At 36.8% G+C, this 19,101-nt stretch overlaps 1 protein-coding gene across 1 annotated transcript in view; it reads left to right on the plus strand.

The window, feature by feature from the left end:
- Positions 1-19,101, plus strand: part of SNTG1 (syntrophin gamma 1) — a gene marked incomplete at both ends in the record, with an annotated part of 104,956 nt that overhangs the window by 58,119 nt on the left and 27,736 nt on the right. Inside the window, 3 exons of the mRNA XM_081324678.1 lie at positions 5,249-5,365; positions 5,903-5,974; positions 14,933-15,085. Coding sequence (XP_081180804.1) covers positions 5,249-5,365; positions 5,903-5,974; positions 14,933-15,085 — 342 coding nt within the window. The remainder of the gene's footprint in view (positions 1-5,248; positions 5,366-5,902; positions 5,975-14,932; positions 15,086-19,101) is intronic.

The raw sequence follows: 19,101 nt of genomic DNA on the forward strand, positions 1-19,101 counted from the left end.
AAAAGTCATCTTATACGCCAGAAAATACGGTAGCAAGCTATTGTTGGTAACTACAAAAGGTGATGCAGTATTATTTAGCTATGCAGACATTGGCTATGGCTTTAAGTGAGTTCTGCAGGAAATTAAACACCCAGGACCCACATCCAAAGCTAGCTATATATCCAGTGCTTAACACTAATAAATTATTTCAAGCTCAGTAAATCTTCCAAGCTTCTGTGTATTCCTGGTTTAATTTATAGTTTGCAGCTATGATTTTTACAATGGAAAACCTTCTGCTATTGATTTTAGAGGAGAATGAGAGGAGTGTACAAAATTCTAATATATGTTAAATCCTGCAATAAAGACTAAAGAAATACAAAGCAAAGACCTTGTAAAACAACTCTTTTGAGATTGAAAAATAATGTTTTATATGCTTGAACAAAATATAGAATTAATTTGAAAGAAACACAATGAGCTTCTACTAGTGGTAAATGAATGATAACATTTATAATTAGAAATAAATTATGTGTTAGGTAATTGAGAAATATTTCACATTCGAAAAAGTTAGATACTTAAAAGTAGATGTATATTAACTTATGAAGATAATGAGTACATCATAAGAATATTGTTTAAATATAAATATTGAATACTGTTATATTGTTTGGGTGGTATAAGATTGTAAGATTCGCTTGTGTAAGATGAGTGCCTATATATGTAAAAATAAATAAATACAATAAAATGTGAAAATCAGGTACATTGCCATAATATTTGACCTACTTTATAATTCCATAGAGGATAAGCATATTTTTTTCTTATATTAGAAAGTCGGGGGTTTGGTTTGGTTTTTATTATATACCATCAAGTCACATTCAATTCTTACTGATACACAGATAGATGTACTCCTGGATGAATACAAGTTTAAAATTTCCAAAATCCACTTAGGCTTTTTTCTTTTTTTAAATGGATAGAATTTCTGGTCTTTTGGAACTACTGGTATATCAAATCATTTGGAAAAAAATATTGTTAGCATGACTGCTATAGGAATGTGATAAAAAATAGTTTATTGTTGTGAAGGTATCATCACTGACAAAAGTTGAGAGCACCTTCCTCTCTGCCTCTCTGGGTTTTATTTCATATACAAGGAAGAAATACAGGAAGAATGGGAAAGAAAGAAAAGAATCGAAAGGGAGATACTGTTTTTCAGTACAGGCTCTTCATCTCTCTCTCCCCCTCCCTCCCTCATCTACAGCAAATTATTGGAGAAAATAACTGTGCAGCCAGAATAGCATAAAAGTTTTCCTGCCACCAACCATAGCTAGTGGGGTGAGAATGCCATCCAGTAATTCTGAAGCTCAAGGATCTTTAGTGGGAGTAACAGAAAGCACTCATGCTCAATTCTATTCCTGCCTCATAAGAGGTAGCTGGTGAAATCCTTTAACACAAAGATTGTGTTAATACATTGGCTAGGATGGCATTCCAGGTATGTACCGTACTTTAAAGCAGTGGCTAATCATGACTCATAAGGAAAAAGTCTGTGACAAGAAAATAGATAAATTGAGGGATACGTCATGCAATAGATATCAGATAGGGAAAAAGTATTGTGTACAAATTTATAAAAGCACTGGAAATGATAAACAAGCAAATAATAGATAGCCACAAAAATGAGCAGTTATGAAACTTGAATTGCATACCAAAGGCAGAATCTCCCAATTTCAATGAAATCAGAAATATTTTGACTAATCCATCAAGATAGAGACTGCAGGGAACCAGTCAACACCTGATAAAGAGTCTATGTAGATTCTTAGTCATGGTTGTCTCAAAGGCGACAACCATGACTTTTTCAAGAGGCGACAGGACTTTCTTGTTTTTCTTTGAGGACATTTCGCTTCTCATCCAAGAAGCTTTTTCAGCTCTGACTGGATGGTGGGGAATGGAAGGATTTATAATCCTTGTAGACAGCTGGTCATTTGCATTCTTTTAGAGAGTCACTGAGGCTACTTGGAGGTTTATCTGTGTCCTCAAGATCAGCCGAATGGTGCAAATGGGTGTGGAGCCTTCTTGAAACTGCTGAAAGGACTGTTTTGTAGACTGGATATAGATGAAGTCATATCCTTCCCCTTCTATTAAGAGAGAGCTGTTCAGTTTTGACATAAATGGCTTCTTTGACCCCTCTTTCAAATCAGCAGTCCTCTCTGTCCAAAATATGGACTTTGCTGTCTACAAAAGAGTCTGTCTTCTAAATGCAGATGGACTGCTGAATCTTGTCCTGATAGCTTTTTTCTCCTATGCCATGTATTTATAAAACGGTTTCCCCCCCCCCCAATCTACAGATCTGCACATGTCTCACTGCATTGTACTGCATATACCACGTTGCTTAGCTTTTGTCTGGGTGTTTTATCCTTGGGGTGGACAAGCTTCTGCCTTACTGTATTATTGGGTTTAAAGTATGTACAAATGTTGTGTGGACTGAAGATCAAAGAAAATCAAGCACATTGAAATCACAGAAAAGGTTAGTAGTGGATACATAGAAAAATGAATTCTTAAAAGTCCAAACTCAGTGGTAGAAATACCATCAAGTTGATTAACTTCTGAGCAAACCCAGTCATTAAATATTCAGCTGAAAAGTGGATTGGACTCAAGCAGAAATAAAAGCCCTGGATAGGAAGAACAGAAGAATAATGATAGAGAATCATTGCACTTCATCCACGCAGCCAAAGGCCATAGATGGGCATAGGATTTTTGCAAGAACACCAAACAGAAGAAAAAAAGGCATTGGAAGAAGAAGAGACACTAAAGCTACTATGCCACAATGGGTTACTGAATACTAAAGAGACTACTCTGGCCTATAAGAAAGACCAAATGAAGAATAGAAGAGAGACATTGCAAGGCAAAGTATTACGTGGCAAGTAACTAAAAAAAACTAGCAGGTCATGCAGATAACTACAAGACCTGACAATGGCTAATAGCAGAAAAGCAAGAAAAAGACAGTTCTTTATACATTAAAAGAGTTTTTACAAACAAATGCATACTGGCTTTGCTGGCTTTGTGAAGACAGAGACAGGAAATGCCTTCACTTCAAAGAAGCTGAAGAAACACCTAGTTGGACCACCTTATTAGCAGCTGCAAGAGAGTGACTACAAACAGTGGCATGACAAAATAGCAACAGTGGTGCATTGGAATAGCTGAAAGAAATACTATTTGCCTGCAAACAAAAACTGGTGGGACCCACAAAACAGAGAAAGTAATAGAAAATGAAGAGGATAAAGTACTCTGTGACATTAAAATTCAAGCAGACAAGCATCTGCCACACAACACTCCAGACATAATAAATGTTGATAAGACAAAAAAGTCTGGATAGTGGACATGGTGGCATTTTTAGACAACAGAATGGAAGAGAAAAAACTGGAGAAAAATCACAAAATATAAAGATCTGTAAATAGAAATAGAATGATTATAGCAAAAAAAAAAAAAGCAAAGATAGTACCAACAGTAAAAAGCACCTTGATTGTAATTCAAAAACATCTGGAGCACCACTCAAACACCATTGGTATTGACAAAATCACCATCAGTTAATTGCAAAAGGCAGCCTTATTTGGAACTCTTTATATCCGGTGGTGGTACCTTCAATATTATTAAGCAACAACGTCTGCTTAACCCAGGTCCTTGGGAAGGACTTGATAAATGGATAAAAATATCAAAGCCAGTCTAAACATTTGGTTGACTGTGTGACCAACCAAAGCAATCCATATACCTAGGTCTCATCATTATTTATTTTGGTCATTGACCAACAAATTCTGTTCAATACTAATATTAAATCCTTGGTATGACACAATGGATCACTGAGTAATTGAAATTCATCATTTTAATAATAGGCAAAATTAATGGGAATCACAAATACAAGGATCAAAACATCAAATCAGAAGTTTCACAAGATTGTTTTTTGAACTGTAATGTATACATTTAGAGATGGAATTATTCTATGATGGAAGTTTCCAGCATAAGAAACTTTTTGGATGATTTTGATGGAAGGGTGGAAGTTAGTGACCACCGGAACCTTAATAGTATTGATGGAGTAGTAACTATGCCTGTGTTCAGTATTCCACATTCATTTCACAATCTGGTGTATAATCCTCTCAGATTATATTTTAGTATTGTAAAATCATCCTGCTGATTTTTAAAAATTGTATTACAATTATTTTGAAGCTATTTTATAGAAACTTTGCATTGAGTGGCCACAATATGAATTTTATTATGGAATAGTAGCAGAAGCTAAATGAAATGTATAGGATTAAATTCCTCATTTGAATTCTTGCTTTAGAAGGAAGCAAATGAATAATGTTTCTGGTATTTTGCATTAATAATTTGACTGTGGTTATGCAGTTTGAATCAGAAGTGCCTTTTGATGTTTATGAATCTTTAACTAAAGAATGAGTTGTGTGTAAAATTGCTCTAATCTCATGATATAGACAGACGAGGGGATAATGTTTCAACCGAAATGGCTGTTAAGTTTCATGAATGCTTTAGTACTGGGGGAAAGTCCTGTACGAAATATTGAATTTAAACAGAATAAAGTGCTTTGTTCTCTTTGATGACTGACAGTAGTAGAAACTTTATCAAGTATCATAAGCTGTTTCAAGGAGAAAACCTAATTAAATGAACAACATTTCTTACTACCATATTAAATAGCCTCTGTTTTTAATTGTTCATTGTTAATTTTACTTGTATGTACTGGGTTACTGACCTAAAATGCCTCTCAAGATTGAGAAGCAGATTCAGTTTTCATTCAGTTTTAATAGGTACGTAAAGGGTTATTATCATTTAACAATTTAATGAATGACAAATATAAACTAGTCAATAATAGTTTCCTATAACAAAGTTGTCACCTTTGCAAGAATCATATACATGGTAATTTAAACCCCACCTGAGCATATTTATTGCAGTTCATCCTCATGGCATTATCCCAGATAAACAAGCATACTTATTTCTTTTCTTTTTTCTTTCTTTTCTTCTGGTAAAAATATCTACTAATCTGCATAGTTACAAACAAAGCTGATGCAAATTCAGAATGTGATTATTTACTGATATAGAATGAGTCTGTACATTCATCATATATTGTATGCATAGTTGGGGATTTTATCCAGTGAATTTCCAGTTTCCTTACGATTATATAAATCATCTGTTAGGATTATAGTCTTGAATATTCAATGTGTGTGTCTTTTATATAAATGATAATCTGTAAAAAGTAAAAATATGTTGTTTTTAATGCCAGATAGTCTACATGGGCTGGACAGAGGAACGGGAACAAGATTCTCTTCAGGACCGAGTGTACACACCAAAGTTTCTTGCACTGAGGGGTTCTTCACTTTATAAATTTTTAGCACCTCCAGTAAGTATCATTCTGTATCTTGCTTCATAATTAAATGTACAGATGGGGGGAGGAGTTTATATTGATTTGGAGGTTTTATGTTAATTCATGTTTTTTCATTCAATATTGTATCAGAAAAATATATAAAAGGATGACAGAGAGAAGGTAATAATGGTGAAAAATCAATAATGGTAGAAATAATAAATGATTTATAAATACAACTTTAATGGAAAACTGATCTGAAAATAAATTCTGCTCATTTAATTTATATTCATATATTAAAGAAAATCTTCCTCCTTTTGCACTTCTTCCATTTTCATCAGGAGCACCTTAAAAATAGCTCCCTTTCTATGTACCAATTTCCAAGAATGGTACACTGAAAGCCAGAAATAATTCATACCAGATAGCTAAAAAAATATCACTGTTTTTTCTATAAATCATAGCATGCCTTCTCGCCATCTCATTGCTTATGCAGGTGTAAGAGGGTTTGCGGAATTGCTTTTCAAAATTGTATGGAAAAATAAGTGTAATTAGTTTTTGTGTATATTTTTACTCAAGGTCACGACATGGGACTGGACCCGAGCTGAAAGAACATTTTCTGTATATGAAATCATGTACAAAATATTCAAGGTACGAAGACTAAAACTAAATTTCATTTAAATAGTAAAAAAGAAGAGTAACATAGATATAAAGCATAGCTGAATTTCCACATAGGCGAGCACTGGGTAGAAATTAGGATTGCATAGTGTAATATGCAACCATAATTTCTTTAAGGTCACGGCAAAATAGCCTTAGTTCAAAGAGAAGGAGGGCCCTAAAACTATTCTGAGCACTCTGCCATTGTAATGCTTTGTGGGAATGACTTTGGGAGACCAGAGGAAGAATCAGATACCAGACAATCATCATGCAAGAGCTAATCCAGCCCACAAAAGCAAGGGGATCTGGGAGGCATTTCAGAAGTGACCCCCCCCTGGTTTTCTGGAGAGTAAAAAGAAGAGGAGAAAATTTCCAGACTTGCAAAATCCTATTAATGTAACCTTACAATAAAGACAGAGCTAGTATTCATAGTTGTGCTTCTTGTCTAGACTGCTTTGAAAGGCTAACAGCCATGAGGAATAATGAGAAATCAAAGCAAGTCTTTTACTCCTTTGTTTTTATCCTAAGGTTATAAAAGTCAGGGTAGTAGGTAGCTCATATCTACATACCATCCAATCCTTTTGCTTCCCAAGGCCATCAAAGCAGCAGTTTTTTAAGTATATGGTCAGAGATGGCTTTTCATATTAATAATATTCAAAAGTACTACACAGGTAGTCCTTGACCCCAATTAAGCCAAAAATTTCCATTGCTAAGCAAGACAATTAAGTGAGTTTTATCCAGAGCTTTTTTTTCCATAGAATGCCCAGAACGGAGTTCTGGCACCTTTTTTTGATGGAACCTTGTAGGGTAGGCAAGGCGGGTTGTATGACATGTGTGAGCTCCAGCACTTTTTTTTTTTACAAAAAAAGCACTAGTTTTATCCCATTGCATGGCCTTTCTTGTCACAGTTGTTAAGTAAATCGTTGCAGTTTTTAGCTCATATCTACATACCATCCAATCCTTTTGCTTCCCAAGGCCATCAAAGCAGCAGTTTTTTAAGTATATGGTCAGAGATGGCTTTTCATATTAATAATATTCAAAAGTACTACACAGGTAGTCCTTGACCCCAATTAAGCCAAAAATTTCCATTGCTAAGCAAGACAATTAAGTGAGTTTTATCCAGAGCTTTTTTTTCCATAGAATGCCCAGAACGGAGTTCTGGCACCTTTTTTTGATGGAACCTTGTAGGGTAGGCAAGGCGGGTTGTATGACATGTGTGAGCTCCAGCACTTTTTTTTTTTACAAAAAAAAACACTAGTTTTATCCCATTGCATGGCCTTTCTTGTCACAGTTGTTAAGTAAATCGTTGCAGTTTTTAAGTTAGTAGGACTGTTTTTAAGTGAATCTGGCTTCCCCATTCACTTTTTTGTCAGAAGTTCACAAAAGATGATCACATGATCCAGGGACACTGCAACTATCATAAATAAATGCCAGTTGTCAAGTTCCCAAATTTTGATTATGTGACTGGGTGTGTGTGTTCTGCAATGGTTGTAAGTGTGAAAATGGTCATAAGTAGCTTTTTCTGTGCCGTTGTAACTTTGACCAGTTCAGCTAAATGAATGTAAGCTGAGGACTACTTATAGTGTTAGTCAAATAAGTTTTAATAGTATCAACTGAGAAGTTCAACTATTCTTATTTGGTAGATGTGTATTTTCTTTTTCCATCTGGGCTTTTGCATTTTGTGAAAACATACTAAACTAGGATTTAACTACATTGTTAAATATATAGACTTAAATCAAGCAAATAGGTAAAGGTAAAGGTTCCCCCGCACATGTGTGCTAGTCGTTTCCAACTCTAGGGGCCGGTGCTCATCTCCGTTTCAAAGCCGAAGACCCAGCGCTTGTCCGAGGACGTCTCCATGGTCATGTGGCCGGCATAACTAGACGCCAAAGGCGCACGGAACGCTGTTACCTTCCCACCGTAGTGGTCCCTATTTTTCTACTTGCATTTTTATGTGCTTTCGAACTGCTAGGTTGGCAGAAGCTGGGACGAGTAACAGGCGCTCACTCTGTTATGCGGCACTCGGGATTCAACCTGAGTTGATTCAACTGCCGACCTTCTGATCGACAAGCTCAGCGTCCTAACCCACTGAGCCACCGCGTCCCTGCCAAATCAAGCAAATAAATAGTAGTAAAGTATTAGGAAGACATTAAACTATTAGCCAGTGTCTATGTGTATGTATGCAAAAGTGCTTCCATATACACCATTTCAGGAATTATTTATGCTGAAGTATAACTGTGCTTCACAATATATTATCCCTGGAATTATATACGAAGAAACTGCTGTTTGGCTAATGTCTTTTACTAAAAGCTGAATTTAGAATAATCTTTTGCTAAATGCCACTTCATGATATCTTGTGCTAGAAAAATAAATTCATATTTATCAAAAAGTTATGATATCTTTACAGGAAGTGCTAGATATCTTTGCAAGTAATTGGAACCTAGTAATTGGTCATTCAGCTCTGAAGTTACTTGTCAGCAACATATTTCTTTAAGCTTAATTTAATATTCTTTCCAATCTTATAAATAGTGTCTAGTCAGTGTCATTTAAGCATGAGATATGATCCTGAGTATACTGTGTGCATTAGAATATTTTTCACATAAAATGTTGCATGAAGGCTATAATTAGTAACAATCCAGTCCCTTTGAATTATGTCAATTTATTGGAGAAGACATAAGCACCCTTATATCCTAAATCTGTTCCTTTGTTTCTCCATTTGGCTTTCTTGTTGTATGCCCTAGCATACTTTTCAACCATAGTCTTTTCCTTTCCAAGTCCTTTCTTTTTTGACAATCTGTCTTTGCCTCCCTAATGATGCCTCTTGGCAATAGCCATTTGATCCACAGTCAACTATACTGATGGCATTATTTCTCTGCTTAACTGAACATTGTAACTGCTGTCAAGGCAAATTTTATATTGGTGGATATGAAAATATTCCAATTCTGTTTTGGAGTTTGCCTGTAACTACCAATATAGAAAAGTAGAATGCAAGTTATATCTGAAAATTATCAAACTGATGTTATCTCTTTTCAAAGAATGATTACTATACAAAACTATTCATACAATGAAGAATATAAAATAATTCAGTCAACCGATGGAATTCTATCAGCCCTTGGTTCTACCTATCCAGTGATCTTGATCAATGAAATAAATCCATAGAAGAAATTTTGTACAAATCTGGGGCCATTCTCTGTCATTAGCTCAAGATCATGATAACTTCAGTTAACTGTACAAAAGTATGCTGTTGAAAATGTTTTGAATATTGTTAAATCTCAATTGTCACATTTTCACAGGGTTGTGAAAAACTAACCCAAATAATTAAAGGCCAGAATATTGATTACTTAATTTAAAATACTAAACTAAATTAGGCCATTTTTAGTTTAGAACAGATGTAAGAGATACAGAGGTACAGATACAAATTTAATACAGAAAAAGCATTCAATGAATGTTGCTCTTGATTTGGAACAGGGGAAAAAAATGCTGGGTTAAATTTTGGATTTTATTTTTATTTTTATTTTTATTTTAATTCCATTTATATCCCGCCCTTCTCCGAAGACTCAGGGCGGCTTACAAGCTTAGCAGTAGCCTTCATTCTATGTATATGCCTGCTTATTAGGGCTTTCACACACACCCCAAGCGGCATTATTACAAAGTCAGCTTAACTGCCCCCAACAATCTGGGTCCTTTTATGGTTCTTATACCAGACAGCATTAAGTTAGGATATTTTGACTTATCTTCTACAGTAGGGGCACAATAGCTTAGCGGTTAAAGATGCTAAGCTTGTCAGCTAGAAAGCTGACAGTCTGGTTTCGAGACCCAAGTACTATGTGATGAGATGAGCTCCCATTATTTGCCCCAGGTCTTACCCACCTAGCAGTTTGAAAGTATGCAAATGCAAGTAGATAAATAGGTACCATTTCAGTGGGAAGGTAACAGTGTATAGTCATGCTAGCCACATGATCATGGAAATGTCTTTGGGCAATACTGGCTCCCTTGGTTAAAAAAATGGAGATATAAGCATGGCCCACTAGAGTTGGAAATGCCTGGACAGGGGAAACCTTTACCTTTACCTTCTACAGTATTTTACCCTACCCCAGGGGCTAAGCAATCATTTCTGTCCCCCACGCACATCCTTTAACAATTCACTCATTCTTTCCCCATTCCCAGGCCAAGTTTATATTCCTTCACAATATAAGCATGTTTTTTAGGATTCTATGTCAACTTGAAAAATGAAGCTTGTTTTTAATGAAAATGAGAAAATGCATATTGGTTTTGGGATTGAGAAGCCAATGTAGACCTAATATCTTCTAGAGAATAGTTAATTTTCTTAAAATAAAGCTGTTTTTATTTGTGTACTTGTATACTCTGTGATCATATAAATTTATTTCTAATCACCCACACAGCAACATTTTCTTTGTTAAATTAAAAGTAGTAGTAAATGTAGAATGAACAAACAAGGTAGTATGAAGCTATCAATTTTAATTGCTCTTAATATATTATTTTTCTAAGCTTCATTTTATTATGACTATCCATTTGTGCTTAAAACCTCTCTGTGTAAAAAATTACAACTGACTTATATAGCTTTTAGCTTTTTCTACTATGGGGATGATGTTACAGAAAAGATTTAGTGTTAATGCACACATATTAATTAGTTGTGTAACTACTATCTGCTGGAAGAGCTGGAAAGACACCACACTAGTCAGAGTGAATCAATTGTCTTTTTATTATAAAGCTGCAGTCTTTGGAACCAATGAAACATTGCCTTGAAATGTGGGCAATCTTAACTGGTTGAATTAAAACCTATCTAGAAATCATGCTTTGACATTGCCTCGTTTTAGTTATTTTGTTTAGAAACATTCTTGAAGCTTTATGCCTTCCCATTCACAATCTGTTCAATCTATCTTTCACAAATGTGAGATTGACAAAAGGTTCTTAGAATATTACAAGTATTAGTATTATTACAATAGAATATTACAAGTACAAGCATTACAGTATTAACATAAATATCTCATATCTACTTGTCAGGTATGAAAAATCTGGACTACTCATGAAATTCTAATTAAACTGATTTATTACTAATCATGCCTATGCAGAAGAATCTACTGAACTAACAGTTACTATTATTTTATTTATTTATTTATTTATTTATTTATTTATTTATTTATTTATTTATTTATTTATTTATTTATTTAGATTTATATACCGCCCTTTTCCCGAGGGGCTCAGGGCGGTTTACAGGGCAAATTAAAACAATACAATATATACAGGTTAAATTTAAATTAAATTAAATAGCCCCAAAATAATTAAAAATTAAAACCTTAACCCAAAACCCTCAGTCCAGGCCGGCAAGCTCGAATAGCCAAGTTTTTAGGTCCTGGTGAAACGAGCAAAGGTCGGGGGCCATCCGGAGTTCCACAGGCAGCTGATTCCAAAGGGCAGGCACGCCCACCAAGAACGCTTTCCCCCTGGGGGCCGCCAGCTGGCACTCCCTGACCAGTGGCACCCTGAGGAGGCCCTCCCTGTGGGAGCACACAGGACGATGGGAAGTTGATGCTGGCAGCAGGTGCTCCCGAAGACAGTCCGGACCCATGCCATTTAGGGCTCTATAGGTCATAACCAGCACCTTGAATCTCACTTATCTTGGCATTAGATAAGGGTCAATGGAATTCAAGAGGTGTTGGACTTGGTATGTCTGTGGCTATGTAGAGACTCTAGGCTTATTTCTTTTGATTCTATCCCCAGGTTCTGTCACTCATTCTTTTGCTAGTATGAGGAGTTTGGGTACTTAAATTAATCATGGAATTTTGGCTTTTTCCTCACATTTATACTCTGCCCTTTTTAAAGGAATTTCAACCATTAAATTATCTTTGGTGGGATAAGTAGTTAACAGCCAAGGCTACACAGTGATAGTGAAAGTTAATTTACTTAGAATTACAGCTCAACCCAGAGATGAAAAAATTGAATAAAAAGCCCAGTTGAGTTGTATATAATATAAATTCAGATGAAGAATCTTGTTGCACTGTGTTTTTTGTTGTGTTGTTCATATGCATCTAGCCAGAGGTAGAAAAAAGATTCTGGACAAAAACAATAAAAGTTTTTGTTTTAAGGGGTACATCAATAAAAATTTCTGAAATGTACAACTTGACTATAAAATTTGATAAACTTTCCTTGTTGCTTTAGAACTTTTTATTTCTATGCTTTTCAAAACACCTGTCCACCAAATCAGTTGAATGAATGTGAACAGCATAGCAAACAGGATTTGCAAGTCATGAAAAAAATATTATTGCAGCTATGGACCTCAACAAGCTGATAATATTATTAAAGCAAGATGAAGGCTGATAGGAAGTCAGTTTATGATTATCAGCTTTTCAAATTTATATCCAGAAAAGGGATAATGGAGCATCAAAATATGACTGCTTAGGGTGTCAAAATGATTAGAGTTGGTCTTATTTATCGCATAAAAGTGGTTTCGTATCATTTTTATCATGATTTTTGTCATCCATGAATGGCAGGCTTGCATCATTCTTAGCTGTTTTGATATTAAAATTGCATTTTTTGCCTTTATTCTGATGTGATCCAAAGACAGTCTCAAGGTACATAAAAATGGTTAGCTTTTGTCAACCTTTACCATAGAAGAAAATCTGAGTACTGCTGTGACTTCAAAGAAAAGCAAGTTAGGAATCAGCAGTGAAGGGAAGTGGATAGTTTTATTCTGACCCAACATTGGATAAAGAATAAAGAGCACCTCAATTCAATTGTGGGAAGGTTTTCTGTCTCAGTATGTTGTGCTGCAATGCACAGGCTAACACTATTGAATATGATGTTGTCAAGTATGGCTGTCAAGATGGTGGCGGGATTGGAAACCAAGTCCTCTGGGGAACATTGCAAAGAATTGTATATGTGTAGTTTGCAAAAGGGAAGACTGAAGAGAAATAGGAAGCAGTCTTTGGTTATGTAAAGCGTTGTCAGAGAGAGAAAGGAATAGACTTTATTGCCTGGAGAGAAATGCTAATGAGTTGAAACTACAGGGAAATAGATTCAGGTTAGATGTTAAGAAAAAATTCTTCATAATAACTGATGTTGGTCAGTGGGATAGGTTGCTTCCTAAAAGATAAGTTCCCCATCACTAAAGATCTTCACATGGGCTGGATAACAATACAATATTTTATATCTGCCCAAAATGCTTCAGTTAATCCTACATCAAGCAGAGGGTTGGACTCACTGACTTTTGAGGTCACATTCTGTGACATATTTTTGTAAAAGAATAACCTGCTAAGCAATGAAAATAATTTAGACAAAAGCTAAAGAATAAAGTTTCCTTTTTTATGAATATTAACAAATATAATAGATATGTTATACCTGGGTAACAATGCAGCTATACCTTTAAATTTGTACTGAGAATGCCTTGTGTGTGAATAAATGTGGATTGTTATTTCCATATTCTCCAGCATCAGAGGCAGTACTTAACCATTGCTGCTTTTGTGATTAAAGTTTTTTATAATGTTTTAATAGACGTTTTATGTACAGTATGTATCTGTTTTATTTGGAAGTGCAACTCAGTAACATTTACAGATCACAGGCTGAGGTTCAGTAGTAATTTCTGTTGAACAAGCTGAGACTTTTTCTGTTTTTAACTCCTCCTGATTTCTAATTTGATTCACAGGCTGATTATTATAATATGTGTTCAAATATGGCTATGATTATCTCCAATCAGCCAAGGCAAAAGAAAGTTGCATTTTTTTTCTGTTTAGGACATGAATTTACCAGTACAGGTATCTAATCTAACCTAATCTACTAAATCTAATCTCTTTCTTTCTACTTTGTTAATTTCCAGGTGACAGCTTTTAGCCAAAGAATTGTTAATTAACAACATCCCTTTTTTAAGGGAGGATATTTTTCATTTTTGTTTTTCCAGACTACAATTTATAATACTTTGACTTAATAAAGAATCATAACAAGGTTGCCTGTGTAAATGAATTCTTACAGATACCTGGGTACCTATGAGATTTTTATATTCCAAAGTGCTAATCCAAAATAAAAGGCCAAAACAACAAGAAATACAAACCCGAACTAAATGTGGTAATATTAGGATAGAGTAAGAGGAAGTAGTATAAAATTATCTTGAGGCAAGAATCTAATGTAAGAAATCTATATGTGGAACTTTATCTAAGGAAGAAGTCATCTTGACTAAAGAAATGAGCCTTCATATTTTTAGGAGAGAGCGTGTAATGACCCTGAAGAGCATGCATTGATACTGAATTTTATTTATTTATTTATTTATTTAATACTATTTCTATACCGCCCTTCTCCCGAAGGACTCAGGGCGGTGAACAGGGCAAGAATAAAAATACAAATTACAAAAGTTAAAACAAGATTAAATAAATGCCCACATACTAAAATACATCATTAAAACCTAATAAAAAACAGTAGCAACCCCCCCCCCCAATCCCCTCATCAGGCCAGGCCAGCTTGTTCAAAAAAGTATGTTTTTAGCTCGCGGCGAAAGGAGCGAAGGTCGGGCGCCGTCCGGAGCTCAACCGGTAGCTGGTTCCATAGCTCCGGGGCGCCCACAGAGAAGGATCTCCCCCTGGGGGCCACCAATCGACATTCTCTGACCGGAGTGACAGGAGTGACATCTCATACTACATTGTTTTGGACTGGGAAACAATTCTTTAGTTGCATCTCACAACTTGCCTTTAAGTATGGATTTTATAATTTTATTAGTATAATTTCAGCTGTAAAGGAGAACCATTGATAATAAAATATATATTTTAGTCAGTTTAATATTCTTAATTTAATTTATATACAAACAGATAATTAAAATAAAGGCATAAAATTTACATGGTATGTGACTCTGTGTAGGTACTTTGTTCTGCATCTATCATGTGCATCAATACTAGAAGAAATTTTAATTGATGTATGCAAGATTATATAACTCCAGGTTTTCATCAGGACAGTGATATACTGGATCGGCGAAAACACTGCTTTGGAGTACAATCTGAAATGGGAGAGGATCTCTACTTCTCTGTGGAATTAGAATGTGATCTCATACTATGGGAAAAGGCCTTCCAATCAGCAACTTTTTTAGAAGTGGAGAGAATACAGGTAAAAAATATGAGATGTTCAATTTAGAATTTTTTTTAACTGTATCATTTAATGTGATTGGTGACAGTGCTAGTACAATTGTGATGGGGTTTTGTTTTGTTCTTAAAGCTAGCTTTGGAATATTGTAATCATAAACCTTTTAATAAGCAGGCCTTCTAATTAGCAAGGTAGTTAAATATGAGCTGGATGAAATGTTTGTTGGTGGATCCACATATCTGTTAGATGGATTTGTATTCAAAGAGTGTCCATTGACAGTTTAATCATCAACTGAAATAAGTAATTAAAAGGGATACCTTTTGAATTAGCTCTTGGTCTTGTACTTGTCAACATTTTCATTCATGACATATGAGGTAGATGGGGAGCTTATAAAACTTGCAGATTATACGAAACTAGGTGAATTAGATAAAACTCTAGAAGACAGAACAAATTAAAAAGAACTTCATAAGTTAGATCAGGGGTTGGCAACCTGAAACATTGAAAGAGCCACTCAGAACCGGTTCCCTCACAAAAGAAAAAACTGGGAGCTGCAAAAAGCATGCGCACATGCGCATGCACACATGCATGTGCGGAACAGGGGGCTTGATTGAAGAGTGGAGCCTAAGGCGAGACATGCACCAGCCCTGCCTCTGCTCTCATTTACTCGCCTTTGCTTGGAAAAGCTTCTCTGTCACTCTCATTCACTCACATTTTGTTTGAAAAAGCTTCCCTCTCTATTCACTCACACTTTTCTTGAAAATGCTTTTCTCTCGCTCTCATTCATTCACCAACTTGAAAGGCCAGTCGCAGTGCCTCCATTGACTTACATGGGGACGCTTGGCAATGAAGGGGCTGATTGAAACCACTCCTGGTAGTGCTGCTAGTACTAGCACTTTTCCACTTGCTCCTTGGTTCCGATGAAACCAGAGAACCCCCAGATGCCACTGCTGGGGGTGGAGGAGGCTGCCCAGGTTTGGCCGTAGTGAAGGCCAATGACAGTAGGGGTGGAGGCGGTGGCGAGAGAGATGCTGGAGGTCCACTGCATCTCCACCAGCCTCCACCTCCCCCACAGAACCAAATTCTCGTGCCAGCCCCCATGGCAGCAGTGGGCCCCAAGGGCTGGGCAATCGTTCTGGCAGCTGCAGCTCCCAGACAACAGCAACAGGAAGGCGGCAGTGCCTGCTGTTGGGGTGGTCTAGTGCCCTTGCCAAGAGACGCTGGAGGTCCTCCAGGCATGGCCTGGGAGCCACCGCACTTGCCATCTTTGGTAGCTGTGGCAGCAGCAGCAGAGGTGTGTCCGGGGAGCACTCCCTGCCTGCCAGGCAGTAGCAATAGGAAAGTGGCAGCGGCTGCTGCTTACACTTATGCACATCCTACTAGTGAACCTGGGCATAAATAACAGGACGGCACCTTACTTACCATCATGTAATTTCTTGGCTTCTCTCTGCAAGGCTATCCCAGAAGCATAGGCTTCTATGCAGCCATGGTGCCCTCGCCGAGAGATGCTGGAAGTCTTCCAGGCCCAGTGTGGGAGCTGCCGTGCTTGCCGTCTTTGGCGGCTGTGGTGGCAGAAACAGCAGTGTGTCTGGGCAGCATCACCTGCCTGCCGGGCAGTAGCAATAGGAAGGCGGTGGTGGCTGCTGTTGGAGTGGCCTAGTGCTCTCACCATGCCTGGCAGGCAGTACTTGGCAAGCGGGCGTGGGTGATGTGCTGGCAGCTCCCATCCCTCCAAGTACCAGGAGGGGCCGCTTCCTAATAAATGCAGCTGATCAGTCTTAGTTTCTTCTGCAAGGAATGATTGGGGGAGGGGTGTGTTTCCTTCACCCTTTCCTCCCCCAAAAGGTTCCCTTGGAAGGAGGAACGTGAAAGGGGTGGCTTGTGGTTTCTTTCCTTCTAACGTACACAGTGGTGCCCAATGGGCATTAGGGAGGGTACAGATCAGGAAAGGGGATTGTATCTTTCCTCATCCAGCAAAACTGGTAAGAGAAAGCTTGTGGGCTGACCAACCAAGCTGCTAAATCCTTTCTTTCTAGCGGACCCTCCTTACTGGGAAGAAACCTTGGCAATGAACAGACTTGGAGGCACCGTGGCTGGCCTTTGGAGGCTCCGCGGACCTCCATTGACTTCCATTGGGATGTTTGGCAATGAAGGGGCTGATTAAAACCGCTTCAAGGATTGAGCTGCAGAGAGATACAAACGCGTCTCCACAGGAGAGGCAGCAAGGGCACACAAAAGTTTGTAGGAATCACAAATTGAATAAAAATTAACACTGTGACATGGCTGTTAAAAAGACAAATGCAATTTTAGATTGAGAGCCATTCTAAAATGGTGTAGTGATTAAGTTATTAGGCTAGAAACTGGGAAATTGTTAATTCTAGTCCTGCCTTAGGCACAAAACCAGCTGGACCTTGGGCCAGCCACTGTTTTTCAGACTAGAAAGACAGCAATGGCAAGCTACTTCTGCAAATTCCTGCCAAAAAAACGACAGAGACTTGTTCAAGCAGTCTCTGGGAATCAGATAAGATGAAACAGAAAGGGGAAAAAAATAGATTGAAACAATCCAAAAGTCTAAATAATAGGGAATACTCATTCCACATCTAGTTTGACCTTAGCTGATCTCAGAAAACTAAGCAGCTAAGCAAATTCCAGGGCTGTAATATTAGACTGGGGAATTAGGGGAAAAACAGAAATCAACACAGATTTCATTCGCATTGGTCAGACCCCACCTCAGGTACTCAGAACACAGTGTTGGTACCGAAAAAGGCAATGTAGGTTCAAGGTTCGATAAATTCAATAAGGAGACACTGAGGGAATTAGAAATGTTTACTCTCGAAAAGAGATAACAAAGCAGGAGATGATAATACTTTTCAAATACCCTGAAAGGAAAAATACATAGAAGAAAGTACCTTTTTATCTCAGAGTGCCAGATATAGCATAATTATTTAGGTTACTGCAAGGCAATTATTAACTTGCAAAAACATTCTTAAATGTAATAAATCTATAGGGGAAAAATTAAAAGGAAAGTGGTGAGTTTCCCCTTCTCTGGTTATATTCAGGCAGAAAGTGAGCACGGCTGTTTTAATTTGGGTTACCGCACTAAGTAAGGGAATTGGGCTTGATGACTTAAAATCTTTAAAATCTCTTAAAACCTTAAAACCTTTCAAATCTCTAAGTTGTTAATGTTATAGTAATGACCTTTGTGTTAAAAAAAGATTTAAATCAAATATGTATTAGCTAGTTCTTGCATCCCAAGACTTCAGATGATGAATGACAGTGTTGGCTCTTTGATACTTTCAAACAAACCAAAGGACAAGTTGTGCTACTTTTATTAGATTTTATTGAGAATGGAAAAATAGACTGTTCAGCAACATTTTTTTTTATTTTTTGGAAACTATTATGTGATAGATTTAAATCTTGGAAACTAACTGAAAACTTACTGAATGACCTTGAGCAAGATATTATAAGGATAACTTACCTCACAAGATTGTTCTTCAACACAGTAATTGCTCTGAATTCATAATGTAACAGATAAAACTCAAGACAGTAAAAATGAATAAAAACAGCAGACTTCTGGGAAACAAAAGTCACTGAATTGAATTGATTTTAGTGCAAGGGGGTGAGTAAACTTAAAGAGCCTGTTTTTTTTAAATGGAAAGTAAAAAAGCCTACTGGGGCTCACAGAAACCTCTTTTAAAAGAAAACAAAAAAATCTCTTTTGTTACAGAATAATGCCCTCTTCTTTACCTAAACTTTTGAGAAGTATAGCATATGCTCTAAAGAGAGAGGATGTATTTGTGTGGTAAACACTCTACATAAGAGTATTGTCAAGTCACATCTGGAAACATCACTAAAATTTTGCCCAACCTAATCAATATATTCCATAGCCATTTTTTTAATATGCATTCAGCCAATGTTATGTCATACATGCCTCACCTGCATTAGATGGATTATTTTTTATGGTATGTGTGTTTAATTTTGGCTATATATGTGGATTTGCTTTTCTTGTTTTGAGCAGTGGGGAGGGGTATGGCTCCCACTGA

This window comes from Vipera berus (assembly GCF_964194415.1).
Source record: "Vipera berus genome assembly, chromosome: 3".
Taxonomy (NCBI): Eukaryota; Metazoa; Chordata; class Lepidosauria; order Squamata; family Viperidae; genus Vipera; species Vipera berus.